Source organism: Eurosta solidaginis, chromosome 4 (genome assembly GCF_040869045.1).
Source record: "Eurosta solidaginis isolate ZX-2024a chromosome 4, ASM4086904v1, whole genome shotgun sequence".
NCBI lineage: Eukaryota > Metazoa > Arthropoda > Insecta > Diptera > Tephritidae > Eurosta > Eurosta solidaginis.
Window position 1 is genome coordinate 269,007,224 of NC_090322.1, and position 22,357 is coordinate 269,029,580.

Here is a 22,357-nt window from a genome sequence, read left to right on the forward strand (position 1 = left end):
CGCTCGTAACCCGAACGTACCGGATCTGCATCCGGAAAAGGACCATCACCTCGATAGTACTCCCCAAAGCCTTTGGTGAGTATCCTTATCGCTACAACAACAACAACAACGGCTAAAGCCAAGCAGCGAGATCTATTTTTGAAAAAGTAGGTTTATTAAAGGCAGCGTTGCGAAACTAAAGACAAGAAATCAACATATTAGCCGTGTTTTTTAACACGCGCGTATACGTTTCGTTTGCGCGTGTTAAAAAACGCCTATCTTCGCTTAGACGGCTGTGGTAAAACAACTAGCTACAGCAACAGGGTGTACCGAAAAGCGGAGACGCAACGCTCTGATGGCCATAGGGTATAACATATAGCTGAATCAGTTGCGATGAATTGTGGACACACATATAATACATAGAATTAGTGTACAGGGTGAAACAAAGACACATATTTCAGTTACATCTGAGTATAATGCGTATTGAAATTTAGTAGGACAAAATTTATGCGCAGCAATTTCAGAGGTGTATTTATAGTTTGTCTCTTAGCAGTCAATATAAAGTTTAAGCGTAAACGGATATACGCGTGTTAAAAAACACGGCTATTATCTGGCTCACAAATTGAACCAGACTTATATCTGGATTTATCTGTCTCAAATCGCTGTTGTTGCATTTACATGCAAAACTATTTACCTGGCTCAGGATCTTTGCGACGGGATCTATTGATCTATTTCGCAGGCGATATTTTGATATATGCCGTCATCCAGTGAGTTTTACAGCTCCGACTCACGCTCAATTCTCACGGGAATGCTCTGGATTATTGATGGACTTGAGAGCAGATGTCGTGAAATATTCGCACACGTGAAATGTGATAGGCACAAGTCGCCGCTGTTTTTCATTTAACTCATATGTTGAAAGGCTAAGCAGCGACATCTATTTTTGAAAAGGTAGGTTTATTAAAGGCAGCGTTGCCAAACTAAAAAGAAGTAATCAACAAATTATGTGGCTCACAAATTGAACCAGACTTCTATCTGGATTTATCTGGCTCAAATCGTTGTTGTTGCATTTACATGCAAAATTATTTATCTGGCTCAGGATTTTTGCCACCGGATGATGGCAATTGAATGATGTAAACGGGCATGCGATAATTGCATGCTACAGAGCTGGTAGGTGATAGGCGACCAACGTTTGAATCCAACCCTGCGTTTGTTTACGTTTGGAGATTCTTAAAAACAATTTTATTTTCAAATTAAATTAAAAAACATAAACAAATTTCTTAATTTTTTAATTTCTTATATAAAATTTGTTTTCCTTTTTAGTGACATTTCATTCTTGCAAATAGCTTTCAAAATAATTTATCAATGTAAAAATGTTTGCCGAGCAACTGAAATTGCATAGAAAATTGAACAATTTCAATATCCCTTAAATTTACGGAAACATGGTTGCAACATATCAACAAAAATAATGTTTCCTGAAAGCACCCATTGTTTTTCCTGTCAGCTGTTTTTGAAGTTATTACTTTGACATTGGTGTGACATTTTAGAAAGACGGAAGCCCAGCAACAATCATCTGGCATTATTTCATTTGTGGTATTATCTGTTTAAAATTCTTTTTATTTAATATCTTTCAGTATATTAAGTTGTAAAAGAGACTTGTGCTATATTTTATTGTGTACTATCAATATTTCAGAATAAAATTCGAGGAAGGAAGATCAAAGCTTACATAAGGATATTCGCAGTAAGTCTGCCTGCAGTGAAGTCGAAAGAGCACCTTGAAATAATGTAATTTCTTTCGCACTTACATACGTATTAGAAAAGAAATTCGCGGTTTTATAATAGAAAATGCGTTCGCGAAGTAATTCAGGTGTGCGCCTGGACTATTACCAGCGAATTGTGCATCGTTTGATTATGGCACATCAGGAACCTGTCACTGGCTTATTCCCAGCCTCAAAAATTAATTCGCATGCTTGGATTCGTGATAATGTCTATTGTATTTTAGCTGTATGGGGTCTCTCTATGGCTTATAAAAAAATTGCTGATCAAGATGAAGATCGGGCGAAATGTTATGAATTAGAACAGAGTTGTGTAAAGCTTATGAGAGGATTGCTAATGGCAATGATGAATCAGAAGGACAAAGTTGAACGGTTTAAAATGACTCAAAATCCATTGGATTCTTTACATGCAAAATATTCAAGTAAAAATGGTCAACCTGTTGTTGGTGACGCAGAATGGGGACATTTACAAATTGACGCTGTGTCTCTATATTTGCTGATCCTAGCTCAAATGACCGCATCAGGATTGCAAATTGTCTTTTCTTTAGATGAAGTTTCTTTTATACAAAATTTAGTATTTTACATAGAATCGGCATATTGCATTCCAGATTATGGCATATGGGAAAGAGGAGACAAGACAAATCACGGTAAGAATAAGCATCCGTTAGTATTTAACAAATAATTTTTTCTTACACACCTTACTTATTGTTATTTATGAAACAGGTGAACCAGAATTAAATGCAAGTTCTATTGGTATGGCCAAAGCAGCTTTAGAGGCAATGAATGAATTGGATTTGTTTGGTGCACGAGGCGGTCCCGCAAGTGTTATCCACGTTTTAGCTGATGAAGCTCACAAATGTCAGGCTGTCCTGCAGTCTATGTTGCCACGCGAATCAAATAGCAAAGAACTTGATTCGGGATTGCTTTGTGTAATTGGATTTCCAGCGTTTGCTGCTGATGATCCACAATTAATTCTAAATACAAAAGATGCTATCTTGTCTCGACTACAAGGAAAATATGGATGTAAACGTTTTTTGCGCGATGGCTACCGTACACCTAAAGAAGATCCATCTCGCCTATACTACGAACGTTGGGAATTGCGCATGTTTGAAAATATCGAATGCGAATGGCCTTTGTTTTACTGTTACCTTATACTGTTTCACGCATTTCAAAATGATAAACTGGCAGTTAAGGAATACGCTGATCGCCTTGAAGTAAACATAACCATTAAATTACGTGTAGCTAATGTTGTACTGTTGGCCACTGATTTTATTATTATATCTTTTCTAGCAAATTATGGTACGTGCGGATGATGGAACCTTACTTATACCAGAAAGCTACGCGGTACCACACGATTTGGTATCGAACGAATATCAACAACCAGGCTCTCAACCACGAGAAGTTGTTGGCAGATGCCCTTTCCTATGGGGTCAATCTTTATTTATATTAGGTCGTCTGTTACAAGAGGTATTTTACTACGGAAAGTAATAACTGTTCAAAAAAATATATTGTTAATATTCAATATTTGACTTCAAACGAATCTTACTGAACATTTATTTTTCCATACACATGTCACGATTAAAGTGTGGCTTTACGTCCCTTCTGTATATCCTAAAAGCAAAGAGAATAGAAAGCAAAATATCATTCGCGCCAACTATTGCATACATTAACGTATTTCCATTCGTTAATAGGGCTTTTTAGCAGTTGGTGAACTGGATCCACTCAATCGACGTTTGGGTGCACAGAAAAAGCCCGATGTTGTAGTACAAGTGGTGATCATAGCTGAGGATAACGAAATACGTGACAAATTAACTGAGCATGATTTGCACGTACAAACGATCGCAGAGGTTGCACCAATCGAAGTTCAACCAGCACGTGTACTCAGCCACTTATACACATATTTGGGACGCAATCGCAAATTGGGTTTAACTGGACGTAAATCCCGTGATGTGGGCATTTTAAGCACAAGTAAACTATATTCACTCAAGGATCGTATATTTGCTTTTACACCGCAAGTGAGTTGACTTTTTTATTTTAAGCAATTTAATCTATACACCGTCATTTTTATAATACGTACTTATGTATGTGTGCACATTTAATCATATATGGACCTATCCTAATAGAAACGTCGTAACTTAAAAGTTTTATTAAAAAGGACGTGTCCGACATTATGTTAATAAGGTCGTATCTGAACGAAGTCGTTAATAAAGTCGTATCTCAGGAGGCTGGTTGTAATTGAAATAAACAAATTTTTGACAGAAGAGTTATGAACTAAATTTAGTTAAATTTCTTTCCACAATTTTTTAAGGACTTAATGTGCTAAACTATTCTATAGAAGACAGACAGACAGTCTATATTCTGGTTTACCAATTCATGTCTTTTGCGAACTGTGAATAGGAAATAAATTAATTAAAAATCGAAGCTTTTTTGACAAAAAATAATTTTTTCAGTTACAACCCGTTTAACCGGTCTCCTTAGACTTCGCTCAGATACGGCCTTATTAACATTAGTACAAGTTTTCAAGCTTGACGATTAAAATGTTTATACGAACCAATCTAGTATTCATGAACACATAAGTAGGTACGTAGTAAAAATGTCGATTGTTTCTTTAAATGAAAAAAAAAATATATATATAAATATTTATTGTGGTACATTTACCTTAGTTTGTTGACTTGAGTCGTTTTTATATCGCATCTGATAATGAATTAATGATTGACATCCTGAAAGGAGAGATAAATTTTCTTAAGTCCGCCTGGGATCTGCTGGGTCGTCCGTTAGTCACTCTAGTTGTGAGAAAAATTCACTTAGGTCGGTTAAATATTATTTTTATGTTTACTTAAAAATGGTTTTTGCTGTTTTAAAATTGTTTATGTTATTATTTTTCTGTTTATTCTACATCGCTTCTATTCTATGTATGCATATACTATCACCTATATCTTCATTATTATATGTAAAAGCAAGTTGCATTTTCAAGTTTATATGTAAATGATACTTTCGAATTTGGATGTTGTCATTAACATTTTTAACGCGTTATGCATATCTGTGTTCTTGTTATAACATTTTAACATTTAACAAAAGTTTCAGGCTTGCTTTTACATATGAATGAGCGGCAATAGAAAATGGATTTATTTTAAGAGCGAATAAAAGAAAAACTTAACTTGTCCCATTTTTACTGATTTTTTTGTTTGTACCTCATTTTTAAGGATAAGTTTAAAAGTTTTTCTTTTATTCACTCTTAATTTTCAATCCATTTTTATTGCATGCCGTTGATATATGTATATCGTGGATGCCTTGGCAAAACCATCTACTGACCAACTGCGTCTATCTGACGGCATTTGAATTTTACAAGGGAGCAGAAAAACTTATTTTACACCGTTTTTTCTTTGGGATTTTTTTTTCATGATAGATTAAAGTAATTTTTTCCTAAATATGTTAGAACATTAAGAATGTATATGCTCAAAAATGCTACTGTTTTTTCCCGTTAACAAAATTGGCATTCAAATATGAAATTTATAGTTTTTTTGAATGGAGCTGGATGCATTGAGCTCAGGGTTAAGAAATCTCAAGTTTGCCACATGGTGGGATTGGGCGGTTTTGAGCCTTTGTCGATAGATGGTTTTTCGAAGGCATCGACGATATGTATGTTTGTATGTAAAGTTTTTTATTTTTAAATTTTTGTAGATAAGTATGTACGTATATACTTAGTGAACGATTGAGTAGTTTGTTTATCTAATCATATGCATACATAAAATAGCTAAAAATTATCTGATAAATTATTCTACATACTATCTAAAATTACATACAGTACACATAAATACAGTAGTGATTACATTAGAGCCCCAACGAAATAAAACACTGCAAAAGTCCGCATATGCTGAGGGGATCTCGAAAAAATAAATTTTTATTTTCCTTTCAAATAGAGCCAAAATGTTGTTTTGTTGTAACTTGGTTATTTTACAAGCCATTTTTAAAATTTATATGTCATTATTTTTGCCTTAGGAATCTCCATAGTTCCCTTTAATGTCCCTTTTTTATTTATTTATTTATTTAAATATAGTAATCTTTGAAATACAATATTTCTTACAGAATACATAACGAATTAAATATATTTACAAAATAATTGTTTTTTAAACATTCATTTAATTTTAATTTGAATTTAGATTTGTCAATTGAGAACAAATTAAACGCTCGTAAGGTGCTGATGAGAGGAGCATAATATGCATAGTTAGTCCTCACGCATTCATTAAAAAACAAATCATTACTTCTTAGGTTCATCTGTGGAACCAAGAAGTTAATTCGTTCTAAAAGAGTTGGAGCGTCTACTATGCCTTGAATGATGTCAAACACAAAGCTAAGCGAAAGCAAGATTCTTCTGTTATCCAACGTCTTCAGGTTAATAAGGAAACATCTAGCATTATAAGATGAAATAGTCTCTTCAAAGTTCTATCTGCGCAGAGCAAATTTTATGAAGGTCTTTTGCACCCGTTCTAGCCTCTTTATATGGCAATCGTAAAATGGTCTCTATATAAACACAGCGTATTCTAACGTGGAACGAACCATCGAGGTGTAAAGAAGTTTTAGAGTGTATGGATCAGTAAAATCAGTACTACAACGGCGTATTAAGGCAAGCATAGCATATGATTTAGCAATTGCATGATTTATATGATCATGAAACATAAACTTGGAGTCAAAAATTACTCCTAAATCTCGAATTTTAGACTGCGTAGCCAGTTTAGATCCATTAATATCATATGATGTAGGAATTTAGGAACGGGATTTTGAAAAAGTTATGTGAATACATTTACTAATATTGAGTTGCAAGTGCTTTATTCTGCACCAGGTGGCTACATTTTCCAGATCATTTTGAAGACTATGTGCATCAGAAATACACAAAATTTTTGAAAAGATTTTCGAATCATCCGCATACAAAAGGAACTTAGAGGATAAAAAACAGGAAGATATATCATTAATAAAAAATACAAAAAGGAGGGGACCCAGGATACTGCCGTGAGTAATGCCTGAGGAGGCAATGAAGGGATCGGACTCACAATCATCTACAACGATTACACACTTGCGAAGAGAAAGATAAGATTTAAGCCATGATAGGAAGGTTGAATGAAAACCAACATTGGCATTTTGAGCTCTGCAGTCGTTTTCACGTACTCGATTTTTCTTAATTTGGTGAAAAGAAAATCATACTTTAAGCGGCTACAATTTTTTAATCAGAAACAACTATAAACACGATTTCGGAGCTCAAAAGAGCATTACAAGGAATTATAGAGATTATCTCTGTTGCAACCAAGTTACAACGAAAAGAAAAAAATTATTTCAGCTGTATTTACAAGAATAAAAAAATCCGAAACCCCCCCAACATAAACTTCAAATTTAGGGCGGACTTTCGCTTTTTTCTCACTCGACCCAGTCTAGAATACATCATCAGTCAGTCCCAAAATCGCAATTAAAAAACAAGCTTCACCTTAAATTAGTGATTACAAAAAGCAGATCATTTAGTACAAACTCATTCATTTCCGATTACAATTAAATGTTTCAATCAAGCTGCTCATAGTAACTTTTAATTTAATTGCGTCAACCAACTGAAAATATTTTAAGAATTGCTTTGAATGGTAACCTAAGCAGGTACCACCCACTTGAGAATAACATTGTCTATCGTTACTCCTTTGTTGAAGCCATGAACTTACTGAAATTTTTCAAATGTAAATAATTTGAATAATTTCAAATTGCCAATAGTTAAACGTTAACATAAAAGGTTGATCACAGTCTCAATTTGGCAATGTGGTGATTTTTAAACTTTTTGTGTAAAAAAAGGGAATGTGCGTACGCTCAATGGAAGCGTAAAAACTGTGTCGAGTTCACCGATACTGGCAATTCTGAGCAACACAGCCATTTTTGATGCTTGTAAACTATGAATTTAACCGAAAGGAGGTTCCATGGAAAAGGTATCTTTGTATCCTTGTGTGAAAATATTTTTTTGTATAAAATTAGCAACGTTGTAGATAAAAAACCTTCAAAAACCCAAAACCAAAAGAGCTTAAATTATACTGTTTTTTTATATCTTCAAATCAAGTCCTGTTTGAACTATTTAAATGAGGTTGAAGTATCTTCTTTTGATAAAGCTTTCAAACAATTTCTTTATAACTGAAGCAACAACAAGCCGAAATACTGATTGCAGATCATCTTTATTTGATAAACTTGACTTATATATCAAATATCAAAGCAACATCGAAAAATGTTTAAAAAAAGTTTTTGTATCGCGGTCGCCCGTCGGCAGTGGTTTCGCAAACACTTTGAGTGTATTTCTGCCATGAAAATCTAAACTAATATATATATTTTCAATTTTAAAACTTCTTATAGTTTGCACGTCAAAAGAGATATTGTGAGTTTTTCCATAACACTAATAACGAAATGGTTCCCCCATAAATTCAGAAAAAAAATTCGTAAACACATTTTTTCAGAAGACATTAGTCATCAGAACCCTTTTTCAGAAAGCCAAAATTCAGAAATTAAAATTCAGAAATCAATATTCGCAAGTCAAATTTCAGTAGCCAAAATTCAGAAAGTAATCAGACAGCAAAAAACATTAAATTTTGCGCAAAATTTTATGTTTTTTTGCTGTCTGATTAGTTTCTGAATTTTGACTTCTGAAATTTTTTCAGCCTGGAACACAGCAACGTCGAAAGAAGGCGTTATATATCCAATCGAATTATGGAATATGTATAATATCACCAAAGGCGGCACAACGTCATTCGAAGTGCGTTTGGGACACACGCTAACATATTTAATTTCATAAAGAAAATAAAAAACGAACATGTAGTAACAGAAACAAAACTGCAGCAATTATCAGCTGGAGGCGAGCCATATCGGAAACGCAAGATAAAATATAAAGGCTTCGTTTTTTAATACTGTAAATTCATTTGAAAAAGACAAACGCGAAAAGATTTAATTAATTACATGCTTGCTATTGCACATGTCAGGAATGTCCAAATGGATTAAAATGAATAGTCTCACCACGTTTATAAAAGTAATACATGTATTTGTTTATTTAATTAACAAAAGGTTTAGGTTAAATTATAATTCAAATTTTTAAGGAAATTGATTGTACCACGAACTGACTACCGTTCTGCTTCAAAGTCAACCAGCAAATGCCCTCAATGCTCTCACAAGCAAACTGTCGGTGACAGCTCGGCCTTTCCTGACATTTCGTCCTGCATGGACGAATCATCGTCGTCGTCGATACCATCAAGTTCAGGAATCAATGCACACCACGGTTTTATATGATCCACACTACATATGTTGCAATAACGTCTTTGTGTATGTGTTGAGTCTGGTAGATAATATATCTGTCGTAGTTAAGTACTTTCGTAACAATATATGGTCCTTTAAATGCGGGATCCAGCTTATGGGAGAGACCTGTTGCATTTGGAACATGATCAATGACCACTAAGTCGCCAACATCATATTTCTTTGGAGTTTGGTGTCTTTTGTCATAACGCTCTTTCCACTTATGTCTCTCTGCCATTATATTGTTTGCTGCTTCATCACGTTTCACCTCGATATCTGGATTACCCTTATCATCATCGTTTATAGCTTGTATCATTCGGTTGTATGTTACATCTCTGGGATTGAAATAAAACACAAGTTCATTAGGCGTGTATTTTGTTACCTCATTACGTTGAGAATTAATCATCCATTGAATGTTTGGAAGCATTTTATCCCATGTTTTGGCCGTTTCGCTCATACATTTCAAAGCGTTGATAACTGTTTTATTTACGCGTTCGGCCTGTCCGTTAGCTCTTGGTGTTCGTACTGCAGTTTTGTTGTGTTGAATACCATGATTGGAAATGAATTCTTCAAATTGCTTCGAAGTGAATGCCGTACCTCGATCTGATGTTATTTTAAGTGGTTGATCAAAAATGACCATGATTTCTTCTAATGCTTTTACGACTGGTTCAGTTTTCGTAGTTCTGACTGCATTTAGGATTACGTACTTACTGAATCCGCATACAACTACTAATATGTACGAAAACCCTGATTTGCTGCGTTGGAATTGACCCACATGATCAATAAAGATGTGCCTAAATGGGATCGGCAACACATCGCTTACGTGCAATTGGCTTTGCGGTTTACCTCCCGTCATTTTATTTAAGCAACACTTCACAAGCTGCTATGTATGATTTGACATACCTCCGCATGCGTGGAAACCAAAAATGTTTGCATAGTCGCTGCAATGTTTTTTCTAAAGAAAAATGTCCAGAGTCATCATCATGACATGACTTAACAACTCGCCATCTTACTGCCTTTGGTACTGCTAATTTCATTTCGCCCTTAGCTTTTCTAAATAATCGACTGTTATGCATCGTATAATCGGTTTTCATTTGTTTAATTGTAGCTTCATCTGCCGTTTCTTTCCCTGTAATTATATCGCTTATTCGTTTTCAATTTTCATCTTGGAGTTGCATTGAGTAAATCCAATCATCAATCGTATTACCTCGGTTAAGTTTCAATACCTTTTCTGCAACAGTGTTTGTACCTTTCGATATTTCAACAGGCGCTCGACTAAGTGAGTCTGCGTGCTGCATCTTAGACCCAGGTCGATATGTACATGTAAAATCAAATTCTTGTAGTTTTAGCCACCATCTGGCAATGCGCGGCTTCAATGCTGTAGTGGACTTAGTTGTTGCAATTGCATTGCAGTCCGTTCGTACAACAAATGGAGTACCGACTAAAAAAACTCGTAATCGTTCAAGCGTCTCTACGATCGCCAATACTTCTAATTCATGTGATGGATACGTAGACTCAGCTGCATTACATCGTCTGCGTGTACCGGCTTCCAATCCTCGCCTTCTAGCTGCAACAACACTCCAGATAGCCCTATGGAACTAGCGTCGGTGTGTACTTCGTGGCTCTTTGTTACGTCAAACAAAACTAACACCGGCTGAGTGCAAAGTGCATGTTTTAATTTTTCAAAAGCTATGGCATGTTCGTCTGTCCACACGAATGTTTGTGCTTTCTTTAGTAACGTTGTTAGCGGCATAGCGGTACTACCATAATCTGGTATAAAACTTCCTGAAAAACCCTGTTAAGCCAAGGAATCGACGGACTTTACTTACATTAGTGGGTTGAGGAAAAGCTTTAATTGATTTTGTTTTCTCCTCACCAGGCTTAATACCATCTTGACTTACGACATGGCCTAAGAATTTAACATTTCTTGACATAAAAGTACATTTACTTGGTTTTAGCGTGAGACCAGCATTTCGTACTGCCTCCAAAAACTCGGCTAGGACACCAATACCTTCACTAACATTCTTTGTTGCGATTATAACCTCATCAACGTAGCTTATAATTTTGTCTCGGTTTCTCAAACCACGTACAAGTTGAATAAGTCCAAATGGCATTACATTATACTCGTATAATCCCTCAGGCGTCAAAAACGCTATGAACTTCTTGCTCTCCTTATGTAATAGAATTTGATAATATGCTGCAGTCATATCAAGGGTGGTAAAAAACGTATTACCCCCAAGCTTTGACAACTGCTCTTCTACTATTGGCATTGGGAATTGTTTTTTTATGGTGACCGCATTAAGTGCCCCAAAGTCAACGCACATTCTATCTTCCCCGTTTGACTTCTTCACTATTACAACTGGAGCTGCATAAGGTTATGAACTCTGACGAATTATATTGTGCTTAAGCAAGTCGTCAATTATCGTGCAAAGTACAGGTCTTTGGATAAAAGGTACCTGGTACTGCCTACCTGTAATTGGTTTCTCGGTGCTGACAACGATTTCCATAGTTGTTGTTTTACAACGTCCAAGCTTTCCTAAATCTTCTGCAAAACAATCATCGTATTTTTCTAGTAAATGAAGTACTTCATGCATTTCATCTTTGCTTAATGATACATTAACATTAGAACCCTTTGCCGTATTTTTCTGTATTTGCATATTTTCCGACTGTATAACTAGTGAACAATCTTTTCGACACGAAACATCTCGTCCAATGAACAGATCGTATGGCATAAACTCGTCGGGTACTACATGCAATTTCGTATTCAGTGCGCTGCCTTCTATAACTAATTCTACTTCAATCTCTTCTTTGCTTTCAACGCTTGCACCCCCAAATCCCTCTAACTTTCTAACACATACTTTCTTTTCCACATTGGTTGGTACTTTGGATTCGGATATGATTGATGTGTCGCTGCCAGTATCGATAAACGCCGAATACTGGTCACCATTCAGCAAGACCCTTGACATTAACGGTGGATATAAATTTTCACTAACTACCTTCGCAACCGTTGATTTTTCATAGCGGCAAGACTTAGAATCGTGTCCCACCTTGTTACATTTTGCGCATCTTTCCTTTCTTGGAGGCTTTGGACATTTTGCTGCAATGTGTCCATACTCGTTGCAATTAAAACATTTTGTATATTTCTTCTCTGTAGTAACATTTCGTGTTACCTCGTTTACATTTCTATTACCACTGTCTGTACCTTTGAACGCACAATATACATTTGCTAAACTATCAAGAGATCGCAATAAATCGTTACATGTTGATAATTTCATTGCCATAAGGGTGCGTGTTAAATTACTGTCATTTAACCCCCCAATAACATATGTATGTATTGATTGATTCTTCATCAACCTTACCTCGCCTACCAATATTTAACATAGCGTAATAGTATTGACTAAAAGTTTCAATTGTTCGCATCTTTCTTCGTGATAATTCCGCGTGCACTTCTGCCGTACACATTGTGAAAGGAAAATGTGGAAATGGAAATGAAATGTGTGAAATGCTGATACAAAAGCTGACCATCGTTGAAATGCGGTTTGTGCATCGGTCCATTCTTTGGCCACCCCTTTCAACTTTGATTGAGCGGCTAACAAAATTTCTTGCTCAGACCATCCGTATGCTTCTCGTAGCTGTATAACTTTATCAACAAACTGTTTCGATGTTAAACTCCCTTTTAATGGATCAAAATCAGGTAATATTGCGATGATGTCATGTACTGCGCTTCTTTTCCATTCACGTTGCGTCATTGGGACTAACAATGGACGATCTGCTATTGGTGTACCATTAAACTCATGTTCCGATGAACTCCTTGGTATTTCAGCGTGAACCTCTGTTGTGGCAGTTGAATGGTTATCGTGGCAACTTGCTTCTGCTGGAATCGTTGTGGCGTTCGACGGTGTTAACGTTTGCCTTGTCTGTACTGTCACCAAATCGTTTACAGACTTAGCCAGCCCCGCAATAATGCCACGCATTTCTTCCATTTGTTTCTGCATAGCTGTAACTTCGGTGCTTACCTCCAACTCTTCAGCATCAACTTCATCAGCGCCGTACATTTCTGTCAATTTAATAATTTTTGTTGCTTTATTGCCCATTACCGTCGCACCTTGGTTTTGTAGCAATTTGTTGATTTGATCAACCTTTAAAGTGTTTAATTTGATCATTTTTCCCATATTATAGTGTAGTTAACTTTTCTGCATGCAATTGTCATTAAAAAAAATTAAAAAAATTGTCTTGCTTCTTTTTTTTCCAGTTCTGCAGAAATTCACTTGTAATCACGTTGGTTTTTCTTGAACGTCTCGCCGTTGTTCAGCTCGTATGGCTCACAATAATTCTCCTCAATAGAATTCCAGAACGTTCTTCAATATTGCAGCTATAAACACCACTGCCCCTTGTACGTTGCTCTTAAGCCGTTGCAAAAACACAAAACAAAAAAAATTAATTAACAAAAGGTTTAGGTTAAATTATAATTCAAATTTTTAAGGAAATTGATTGTACCACGAACTGACTACCGTTCTGCTTCAAAGTCAACCAGCGAATGCCCTCAATGCTCTCACAAGCAAACTGTCGGTGACACACTTAATTTAAAATTTTACATTTTACTACTTTTTCTTTATACATAATTCCATGGCGGAACACGGGACAGCTGATTCTGTACTTTTTTCATTTGTTTTGATACATCAACTTCGGCGCAGTACGATTTTGACATTAGCCCATCGAATTTACAAAAACAAAGTACATGGAACTTTTATTTGTGTTTGTGGGTATGTCATCATGCTGCCACCTTGTATAGTTCCGCCATGCATAATTCCTTCCAAATAAATGAACTTTTTTGAATTTTGAGAAAAATTTAATGTTTTTCTGTCGTCTGATAACTTTCTGAATTTTGACTTTTGAAATTTGACTTCTGAGTTTTGACCTCTGAATTTTGTCTTGCTGTAAAAAGGGTTCTAATGTTTTCTGAAAAAATGTGTTTCTGAATTTTTGTTTTCTGAATTTATGGGGGGCACCTAACGAAATGTAAGTCTGCCAATCTTCCTATTAAAACGCTTTAACAAAGATGAAATATTGCGTACAATTGTTCCACCCGTGACTATGAAGCATCCCTGAAGCTAATAATAAGAGACAAATATTTCAAAAAACACATACATTCAAAAGCAAAAACCTTAAGTAAAAAAGTAAATAAGCCAAATCTTAGGCGAAATAGCATCCTCTTGGAAAACATCATTCACTAAGATCCTTTGTAGGTATCCTGGATGTTTTTATCGTTGTAAAAATGTTCCTTAGATAGAGTTTTCAAGGGAATTTTGAAGGTGATTTATCTGGCGGTATGTGGACAAACATTGGTTATTTTGGCGAACCTGCTGACATTTGAGTTTCGCACAAAGTAAAAAAGTGCTCGCTACTTATTTTTAAAGCTAAACCAGAAATATTGTTTTCTCTAAAAGTAGCAGCAATCTTGTTTAAGTTAACCTTTATTAGTGACGGTAAACATATTTTAAATACTTGAAAACCGTACCTACATTTGAAATAAATTTGCTCGTATTTTATCAATTATTGGAATGAACTCCATCGCAGAATATCGACTTTGAAGAATACTACACCACTCGTGATCCCGATTTGCTTGCTAGCAATTTCACAACCAATTTAGCTTTCCTAACAAACAATTGGCGGCACATGCTAGGAAGACCTACCATAACTCTTATGGCTACACATTACATGCTCGGTAACTACATGACCATTTTTTAAAAACATAAATTAGCAATCATTTTATTCATGTTTGTAGTATGTATGGATGTATGCAGTTCTTTGTGGCAGCGATTTGCCTAAGCTTGCATGATACTAAGCTTGGCTTTAAAATTCTAAACTTTTTCGCCTTAAATAAATTAAAAGGAGTAGTGTATGGAGAAATAGTGGAGACACAAACCTTTTCGATCGTAGTGTCTAAGGCATATATATATATATTTTTTTTTTTTATATATATGCACTTAATCTTATATGGACTGCAGTGTACATAACTTTAAGAAGTTATTGCGCATAAAATTAGTACTAAAAAGTGTGCGTGTCTTCACTATTCTCCACTTTCAATTTTGGTATGCCCTAGACACTTTGACCGAAAAGGTTTGTGTAACCACTATTTCTTCATACACTGCTACTATGTGTATTTGTCGATGGGGTTTTTTAGCACAACTGTAGGTGTATATACATGTAAAAAATGCGGTTATAGTTTCGGGCTTTTGGATAAGAGCTTCGGCGGATTCTCATCGGGAACAAACGATACATATACTCTTTTGTTTTATTATCATCGATATTTCGATTGAGATCAGCTTTCTATCGATTTCTTATCAGCTTGTCACTGTCTTCATGCCAGTGCAAATGTGATTTTTTGAAAGAGAATTAATTAATTAATTAAATATAGTCGGAAAAATAAACACAAATACCCCACAAAAATGTATAGAAGACATTTTATGCACATCTCGCCAAAAACAAAAAAAAAAACCAGCGACTACCTTGAAGAAAACATTTAGCAAATGGCTACAAGTACCGAGTGACGTCTCTTATTATATTTATCCTCTTTGCCTACACCGCATGGATAAATGCGAGACAAATCAAAAATGTCCCTCTTAGAAAACATTAAGCTTCAATTCTTTGTTTTCCAGCGAGTTACTCGCCACTCGCTGCAGGCTGGTGGCTCTTATTATATTTATCCTCTTTGATATGTGTTTCATAACAAGCCGAAGTGTCGAAGTTAATAGATCGATTAAATACCGTTAAAAAATTGGTAACACTCCACTAAGAAATGGATAAATTTTCGATGCACGTCCATTTTTTTTTTTATAATAATGAGTATCTAAATGAACTAAATAGAATGAGAAATAATAGGCAATTAACTAAAGACTAAAAACTTGAAAATAATTAGGTAGGTCCTAGATACTAGTCATCACACTCCTCATCAATCTAGGGCTTTCATCAGACAAATAAAAGCGTTGGACGCGTGAAATTTCTAAAAATGTGAGGCATAGCATAACCTGATTAAGGTTCAGTTGGTCTTACTTATGACTATCAATAGAAATTTTACGCGTCCAACTCTTTTATTTAACTCAAAATTGACGAGGCAAAAATTTATCATAAGTTTTGTTGATTTCTGTGCAAAAGATAAATATTGAACTTATCAACGAGGTAAACGAGGTGCTTTACTAACCCCAGATTTAGAACAGAAAACTGATTTCAATACACAACGAGATTTTTTAGCACCCATTGGGTACTTTATTATTAGCAATTGATAATTCAGCTATGAAAGCGGCTTTCTTGCTCTCCTGATAAAACGTAGTTTTTGCTGATAGAGGGTATTCAATACAAGCCGACGATTTTTTATTAGCGATGAAAAGTAGCTAGCTACACATTAGGGTGGGTCAAATTTATTGTTGAAAAAGCACATCCAGTTTCTGAATCTATGGGTCATACTGAGTAATATTGTCCATGGGACCATAGGTCTGAAATGAATCTCGAGCCTCCCTAATTTTGTTAGAAGCTTTTATTTCCCAATCCGATTAGCGGCTCTCACAAATAAAATACATGAAAATAAATGTCAAATTCGGATTCGTATTGGGCTATAAAATTTTCTAACAAAATTAGGGAAATTCATTTCAGACCTATGGTCCCATGGACAATATTACTCAGTATGACCCGTAGATTCAGAAACTGGATGTGTACCTGAAGTTTTTTTTCCCCAGTTTTCATACAATTCGACCCGCCCTACACATGCATGCGTTGTAGAAACTTACATACATACATATATTTCACAATTAACTGTTACGTAAGCCCTTTACCTTTGTAAAAAAATTAAAAATACCTTTGGTCTATACATTTTAGTTAGTTAAAGCTTTTCCAGTTTGGTAAAAAATTGGAAGATAATTTGCCTTAACCACAAGTGTTAAGACTATACTTTTAAGACCTTAATATAAATATGACTAATGCCTAACACAAACTACTATTTTTAATGTTGTATATCTATTGCACGCTTTTATTTAAATACTTACTTGTAAATAAATAGTTATGGCGGGTGTAAAATCTAGACACTTGCATAGTTCCACTTGAGTAAAATAAATAACACTTTTTTAATATATAGTATCTGAGGAAAGCTTTGAAGCCTAAAAGTATAACCCTCTCCGCCTTTATATAAATCTCAGGGACCTTCAATAAAACGACAGCAATATATAGATCAAGCTACATATGATTTGCAAATATAATAGACCACACAATTTTTCGCTGGTTGCGGCGGCCGCCTTAGTGTGGTGGTAGGGTGCTTCGCCCACCACACAAAAGATCTTGGAATCAACTCCCGGGCAAAGCTACTACAAAATTGTTAGAAACAAGTTTAATCAATTATAAAAAGATTTTTCTAAGAGGGTCCAGTCTGTCATGACCAGCTTCTCAGTGAAAACTGATGTTGTTGTTGTTGTAGCGATAAGGTTACTCCCCGAAGGCTTTGGGGAGTGTTATCGATGTGATGGTCCCTTGCCGGATACAGATCCGGTACCCTCCGGTAAAACAGTACCATTAAGGTGCTAGCCCGACCATCTCGGGAACGATTTATATGGTCACGTTAAACCTTCAGGTCATCCCTCCCTCCCCACCCCAAAGTTCCATGAGGAGCTTGGGGTCGCCAGAGCCTCGTCTGTTAGTGAAACAGAATTCGCCGCGGATAGGTGAGGTTGACAATTCGGTTTGGAGAAGCTATATATTACGCTGGCAACCTGAAAAGGTTGCGCTACACAGCCCCTTGAATCTGGTATTATATATACCTACCGCGGGTATATTCTGACCCCCTAACCCGCTGGGGTGTGAAAACTCATCTGCCTTGATGATGCCGTTCAGAGTCGGCGTAAAACATGTAGGTCCTGTCCGGCCAATTTGTAGGAAAATATAAAACAAGTACGATGCAAATTGGAAAAGAAACCCGGCTAAAATCTCTTCGGAGGTATATAGCGCCTTTTATGTTTTTTTTTCTGGCTATGCTAAGGAGAAGCAAAATCAGTATGGATCTTGCAGGGCCAAGTGAGTTAATTGTGGACGATAAGGGATGGCCTCAAGGGATACACTCTCTTCTCTCTTATGAATCGTAATCATACACATAAAAGCATACAAATGAGTTCTAATCTGCATCGCAGGAATGCGTGAGGGAACGAAATTCGATCTATCAATCCACTTCACTTAAAGAATTATAAACAAGAACCTAGCTAGACAAGCCATCCATAAACTGGTTAAAAGGGTGCAATTGTGATGACTGTTTACCAATCTTAACGCGTCTTAAAGTCAAGGGCCATAAAGTAGATGTGGGTCGTCCACTATTGCGCTATTATGAGATATTATCAGCCCAAGTGGGACTTCAAGACTCGAAATTAACTGAACTGTAGAGAACTTGCTTAGCAAGAAAATACAAATTCCCCACCCAAAAATTATTTACGGAAACCTAAGGTTTATTGACAAAGTCTCCAAAAGTAGTAAATTATTGGAGGTGGATTGATGATCCGATGCTCCGTACAAAATAAACAGATAAAGCAGAATTTATGTAGTAGCCGGGCCTCATAGGTTTTTTCGGTTCGTTGTAGACCTTATTTGGGATTCGCTCATATATGTACTATTCAATAGTTTACTTCTTTCTTGGAATTGCTTGTTTTCTTCAGAGTATTCATTGATAAACTAAATTTTTGCACACTTGAATATGTTTACGCATACAAACATATCTGTATATACATATGTATATAATATTGACTAATTGATTGCTTATTACTAACATAACAAAAAATCTCTACAAATTTTTACTAATTTTGTTTTAATTATTCAACTAAAAATAAAATATTTCATACACATAGACCATGATAGAATACCATTGGCTATGATTCAAACAATGCGTAAACTCAAATCGGGCTATATAAATGGCACGCGTGTCATGTTGGGCAATCTCAAAGATTTTTTAAATACATCAGCCATCACAGATCTAAGTTTTTTGGGAAGCACCGAAGACGGTTACCCAGATCGTCTACATCCCGATGTACAAGCATATTTGGAGGAGCACTTGTTACGTTCGTTTAGTCATCGTGGTATGATGACACTCCATGGTGGTCATTTACGGCCGCGCCAATTGCGCAGGCGTATGTCTTGCAAAGGTGCCATCAAAAAAACCCGATCAATCAATGTTGATTGTAAGTTGAAACCTGTTTTTGTTTATTCATATTTAAAAGTCGTTTTTAGGCTTGGTTTTTTCAGTAGTTCTTCAAGCTAAGCTTAAACTAAGTTTGCTTTAACTCCGGTCAAATTTAAAATGAAGGTCAACTACAAGCAGTAAATATAACATGTCAATGCAACAACAACGTCATGATCCTAATATTTATTTGGGTCAATTTCGAATTTTTTACTTTTAGGAAATAACGCCCGCCAGAAAAAACACGAAAAAAATATTTATCCAGCCTTCGATAAATATATATCTACTTCTGATTTTATATCCAACATCATTCTCTAACTATTGGAATTTTCCATTTGAGTCCAATTAGAGAATCACACCTGAGTTCAAGTTGAGAACTATCTTTTTCTCTCAAAGCATTTTTTGCGAACGCTGATTTTCAAGCTGAGTTACTGTTTAAAAACAACGCTTGAGACTTTCGAGCTATGCTAGTTATCAGCATAAGTAAAGCCAATTTCACACAGAAGCTTAATGAAATAATTAGTCAAGTTTTCTGCATTAAAGCCCTAATTGAACTCAATCTGCCATACAAAATGCAAATTCCTGATTATCTCATTATTGCTTTATTGAATGCCTAATCGAGTGAAAAATCCAGTCTGTTTTGCTTGGTGCTTCGAATTTTATTGTCAATGTAACAAATGACAATCAAAAATAAATTATTTTCAATAATTTACGAAAAATGGAAAAACGCGAAAAAATTTCAAAATTTAATTTTCACAGCATTTGTTGCAAAAGATAATACGGCTTTTTCGAAAATAGGCACATATTTGGTTAGGTGCAATATCTATGGATAGATGCACATGCATTTTATTTTGATTGTATTTATAGTTAAGAAGGAAACAGCTGATTTCTATTTTAACTATTTTTTGTAAAAACGAAATATTTTTTGGAGCTGCTGACAATGTTCGCTTAATTATTTCATTAAATAGAATTGTGATTCGATTAAATTTCTGTGTGAAAACGGTATAAAAAGTATAAATTAAGAAACTTTGATCACTTTCCTGAGAGGAAGTGTTAATTTAATTTGTAACAAAACGCTAATAATTGATAGGTTTACTAAAGTTTAACCCTACCAAATCTGCCGCTTAAGCTCAGCTTAAACTTCAGTTAAAGTTCGCTGTAAAACTGCATACTAAGTTTCCGCGTAGTTTAATTAACCAACTGAGTTGAACTTATACTGAAAAACCGGGCCTAATATATTGATTTATTTATGTACTTTACCACTTACAGGTATTATTTTTTAGTAAGATTGTACATCGAAAACGTGACTTTACAACGTTTACAAATGCATCTATCTACAATAAATCCACAATAGTTAATTTAGGCGTGCACATATTTAACCAGGAACCAGATTATAAGCTGTAAAATTTTCGCGTTTCTCTTTTATTTTGTGTTTCGATTTAGAGATTGCACCCAAGAGGTGGTTCTATGACTAGGAAAACAATCGCTATCTCTAAAATGTGTTCATAATTACCGATTAGCGAAGGAAAAAATGTGTATGAGAAATGCAGTTATTCAACAGCGAATAGGAGCTAAGTACTGAACGAATTTTGGGGGATTCCGATTATTTTGCACCTTCTGCTAAAGTTCGAATCGCTGAACTGTCGAATAAATAACTCCAATAATCAGTATTGCAAACTGGGCTTTATTTAGACTAGTTTGTGAGTAGTAATTCGCAATTCTACTTCACAACTAATATCGTGTTTAAATCAAACTGAGTAGTTATTCCTCAGCTTGCGCTGCTTTTATACTCTCTGTTGCCTCATTCGCATATTTCTCCTAAGACCTAGACTTTTCCCTAACATGGAACAGTTGTATCGCATACATGGTTATATAGCAATATTCAGCATTGCAAAATGGTCTTTATTTAGACTACTTTGGGAGTAGTACTTCACAATTATACTTCACAACTAATAGCGTGTTTAATCCAACTCATTAGTTATTCCTCAGCTTGCACTGTTTTTTTTTCTCTGTTGCCTCGTTCGCACATTCCTCCTAAGGTCTAGACTTTTCACGAACATGGAACAGTTGTATCGCATACTTGGTTATTTAGCTATATGCGTGTGTATGTGCGAGTAACAACTTCTGATCTTAGCTCATGACTACTTATGTGTATGTGAGATATTCTTCGTCGCCTTCTATGTACGTGTGTAAATGGGCTACTTTGATGTGTTCATGTACACAAGTGTGGCTGCTTGCTTTATTGTTGTTGTGCATTTATTTACTAACGGCATAGTGATGCTAACATTCGCCACAGTACGAAAATGAAGATAATCTCACTATATGTAAACTATATGAAATAATTCGGAATTAAGTCGAATTTTTAAAAAAACTTGAAAAGGCCCCTATTATGAGACAAATTCGACATTCAACTGTGGTCGAAAGAGCTGATCGAACGAATTTTCATTTGGTGTTATGACGCTCATTCGATGACGACTAGCGTCATTGTTCGATAGTACGATGAATTCAACCGTTCAGAATAGCACACTCCCATCAACTTTCAAATAAAATATAAATAAATAAACAAAATTATTTGTTGAGTGCAAAAAGTAAATAGAAAAGTATGACTTCGACGGAATTGTGGTTTGATGATTCGTCAGATGAAAAGGAAAGCTAACTGGAACTAGCCAGAAGTAGAAAACTGTTGAAATGAATTTCCCCGCGTAATTGTAGCTTTCTAGATATGTTAATCGTTTCAACTATGCATCAGGAACGAGAATGCGCCCAGAATTTTTTGCCGCCTGATCTTTTGTGCAAGTTCCTTTTGTTCTAAGCGGATTTTGTTACGTTTTTCAAACCAGTCTTTCAAAATGTTGTGTTGTATTCACAACCGTGGACTCATATACAACTAAGACAAATAGTAGAATTAAAGCACAAAGAGGTCGTCAGTGATATCCATAAAAAGGCTTAGGACCTTTTTGCCAGGAATTGCCCGACGAACCCCGTTTTTAAAGATAAATACTCTGAACTCGCAGAGACGAAAAGCAATCTCGCTAGGGAGACGCGCGTCACTCTAGCTCAACTTCGATATGGATACTGTAACAGGTTCAACTCTTATCTATCC

At 35.5% G+C, this 22,357-nt stretch overlaps 1 protein-coding gene across 8 annotated transcripts in view; it reads left to right on the top strand.

The window, feature by feature from the left end:
- Nucleotides 1–1,464: 1,464 nt before the first annotated feature.
- LOC137251454 (probable phosphorylase b kinase regulatory subunit alpha) overlaps nt 1,465–22,357 on the top strand; it is a 108,392-nt gene continuing 87,499 nt past the window's right edge. For 5 of the 8 annotated variants that reach the window (XM_067786053.1, XM_067786058.1, XM_067786057.1 and 2 more), the window contains exons 1-8: nt 1,465–1,569; nt 1,670–1,717; nt 1,793–2,398; nt 2,475–2,965; nt 3,042–3,218; nt 3,443–3,766; nt 14,628–14,775; nt 18,926–19,255. In XM_067786053.1, the coding sequence (XP_067642154.1) occupies nt 1,822–2,398; nt 2,475–2,965; nt 3,042–3,218; nt 3,443–3,766; nt 14,628–14,775; nt 18,926–19,255 (2,047 nt within the window). In that variant the 5' untranslated portion in view covers nt 1,465–1,569; nt 1,670–1,717; nt 1,793–1,821. The other 3 variants (XM_067786055.1, XM_067786061.1, XM_067786054.1) reach the window with 2 other exon arrangements.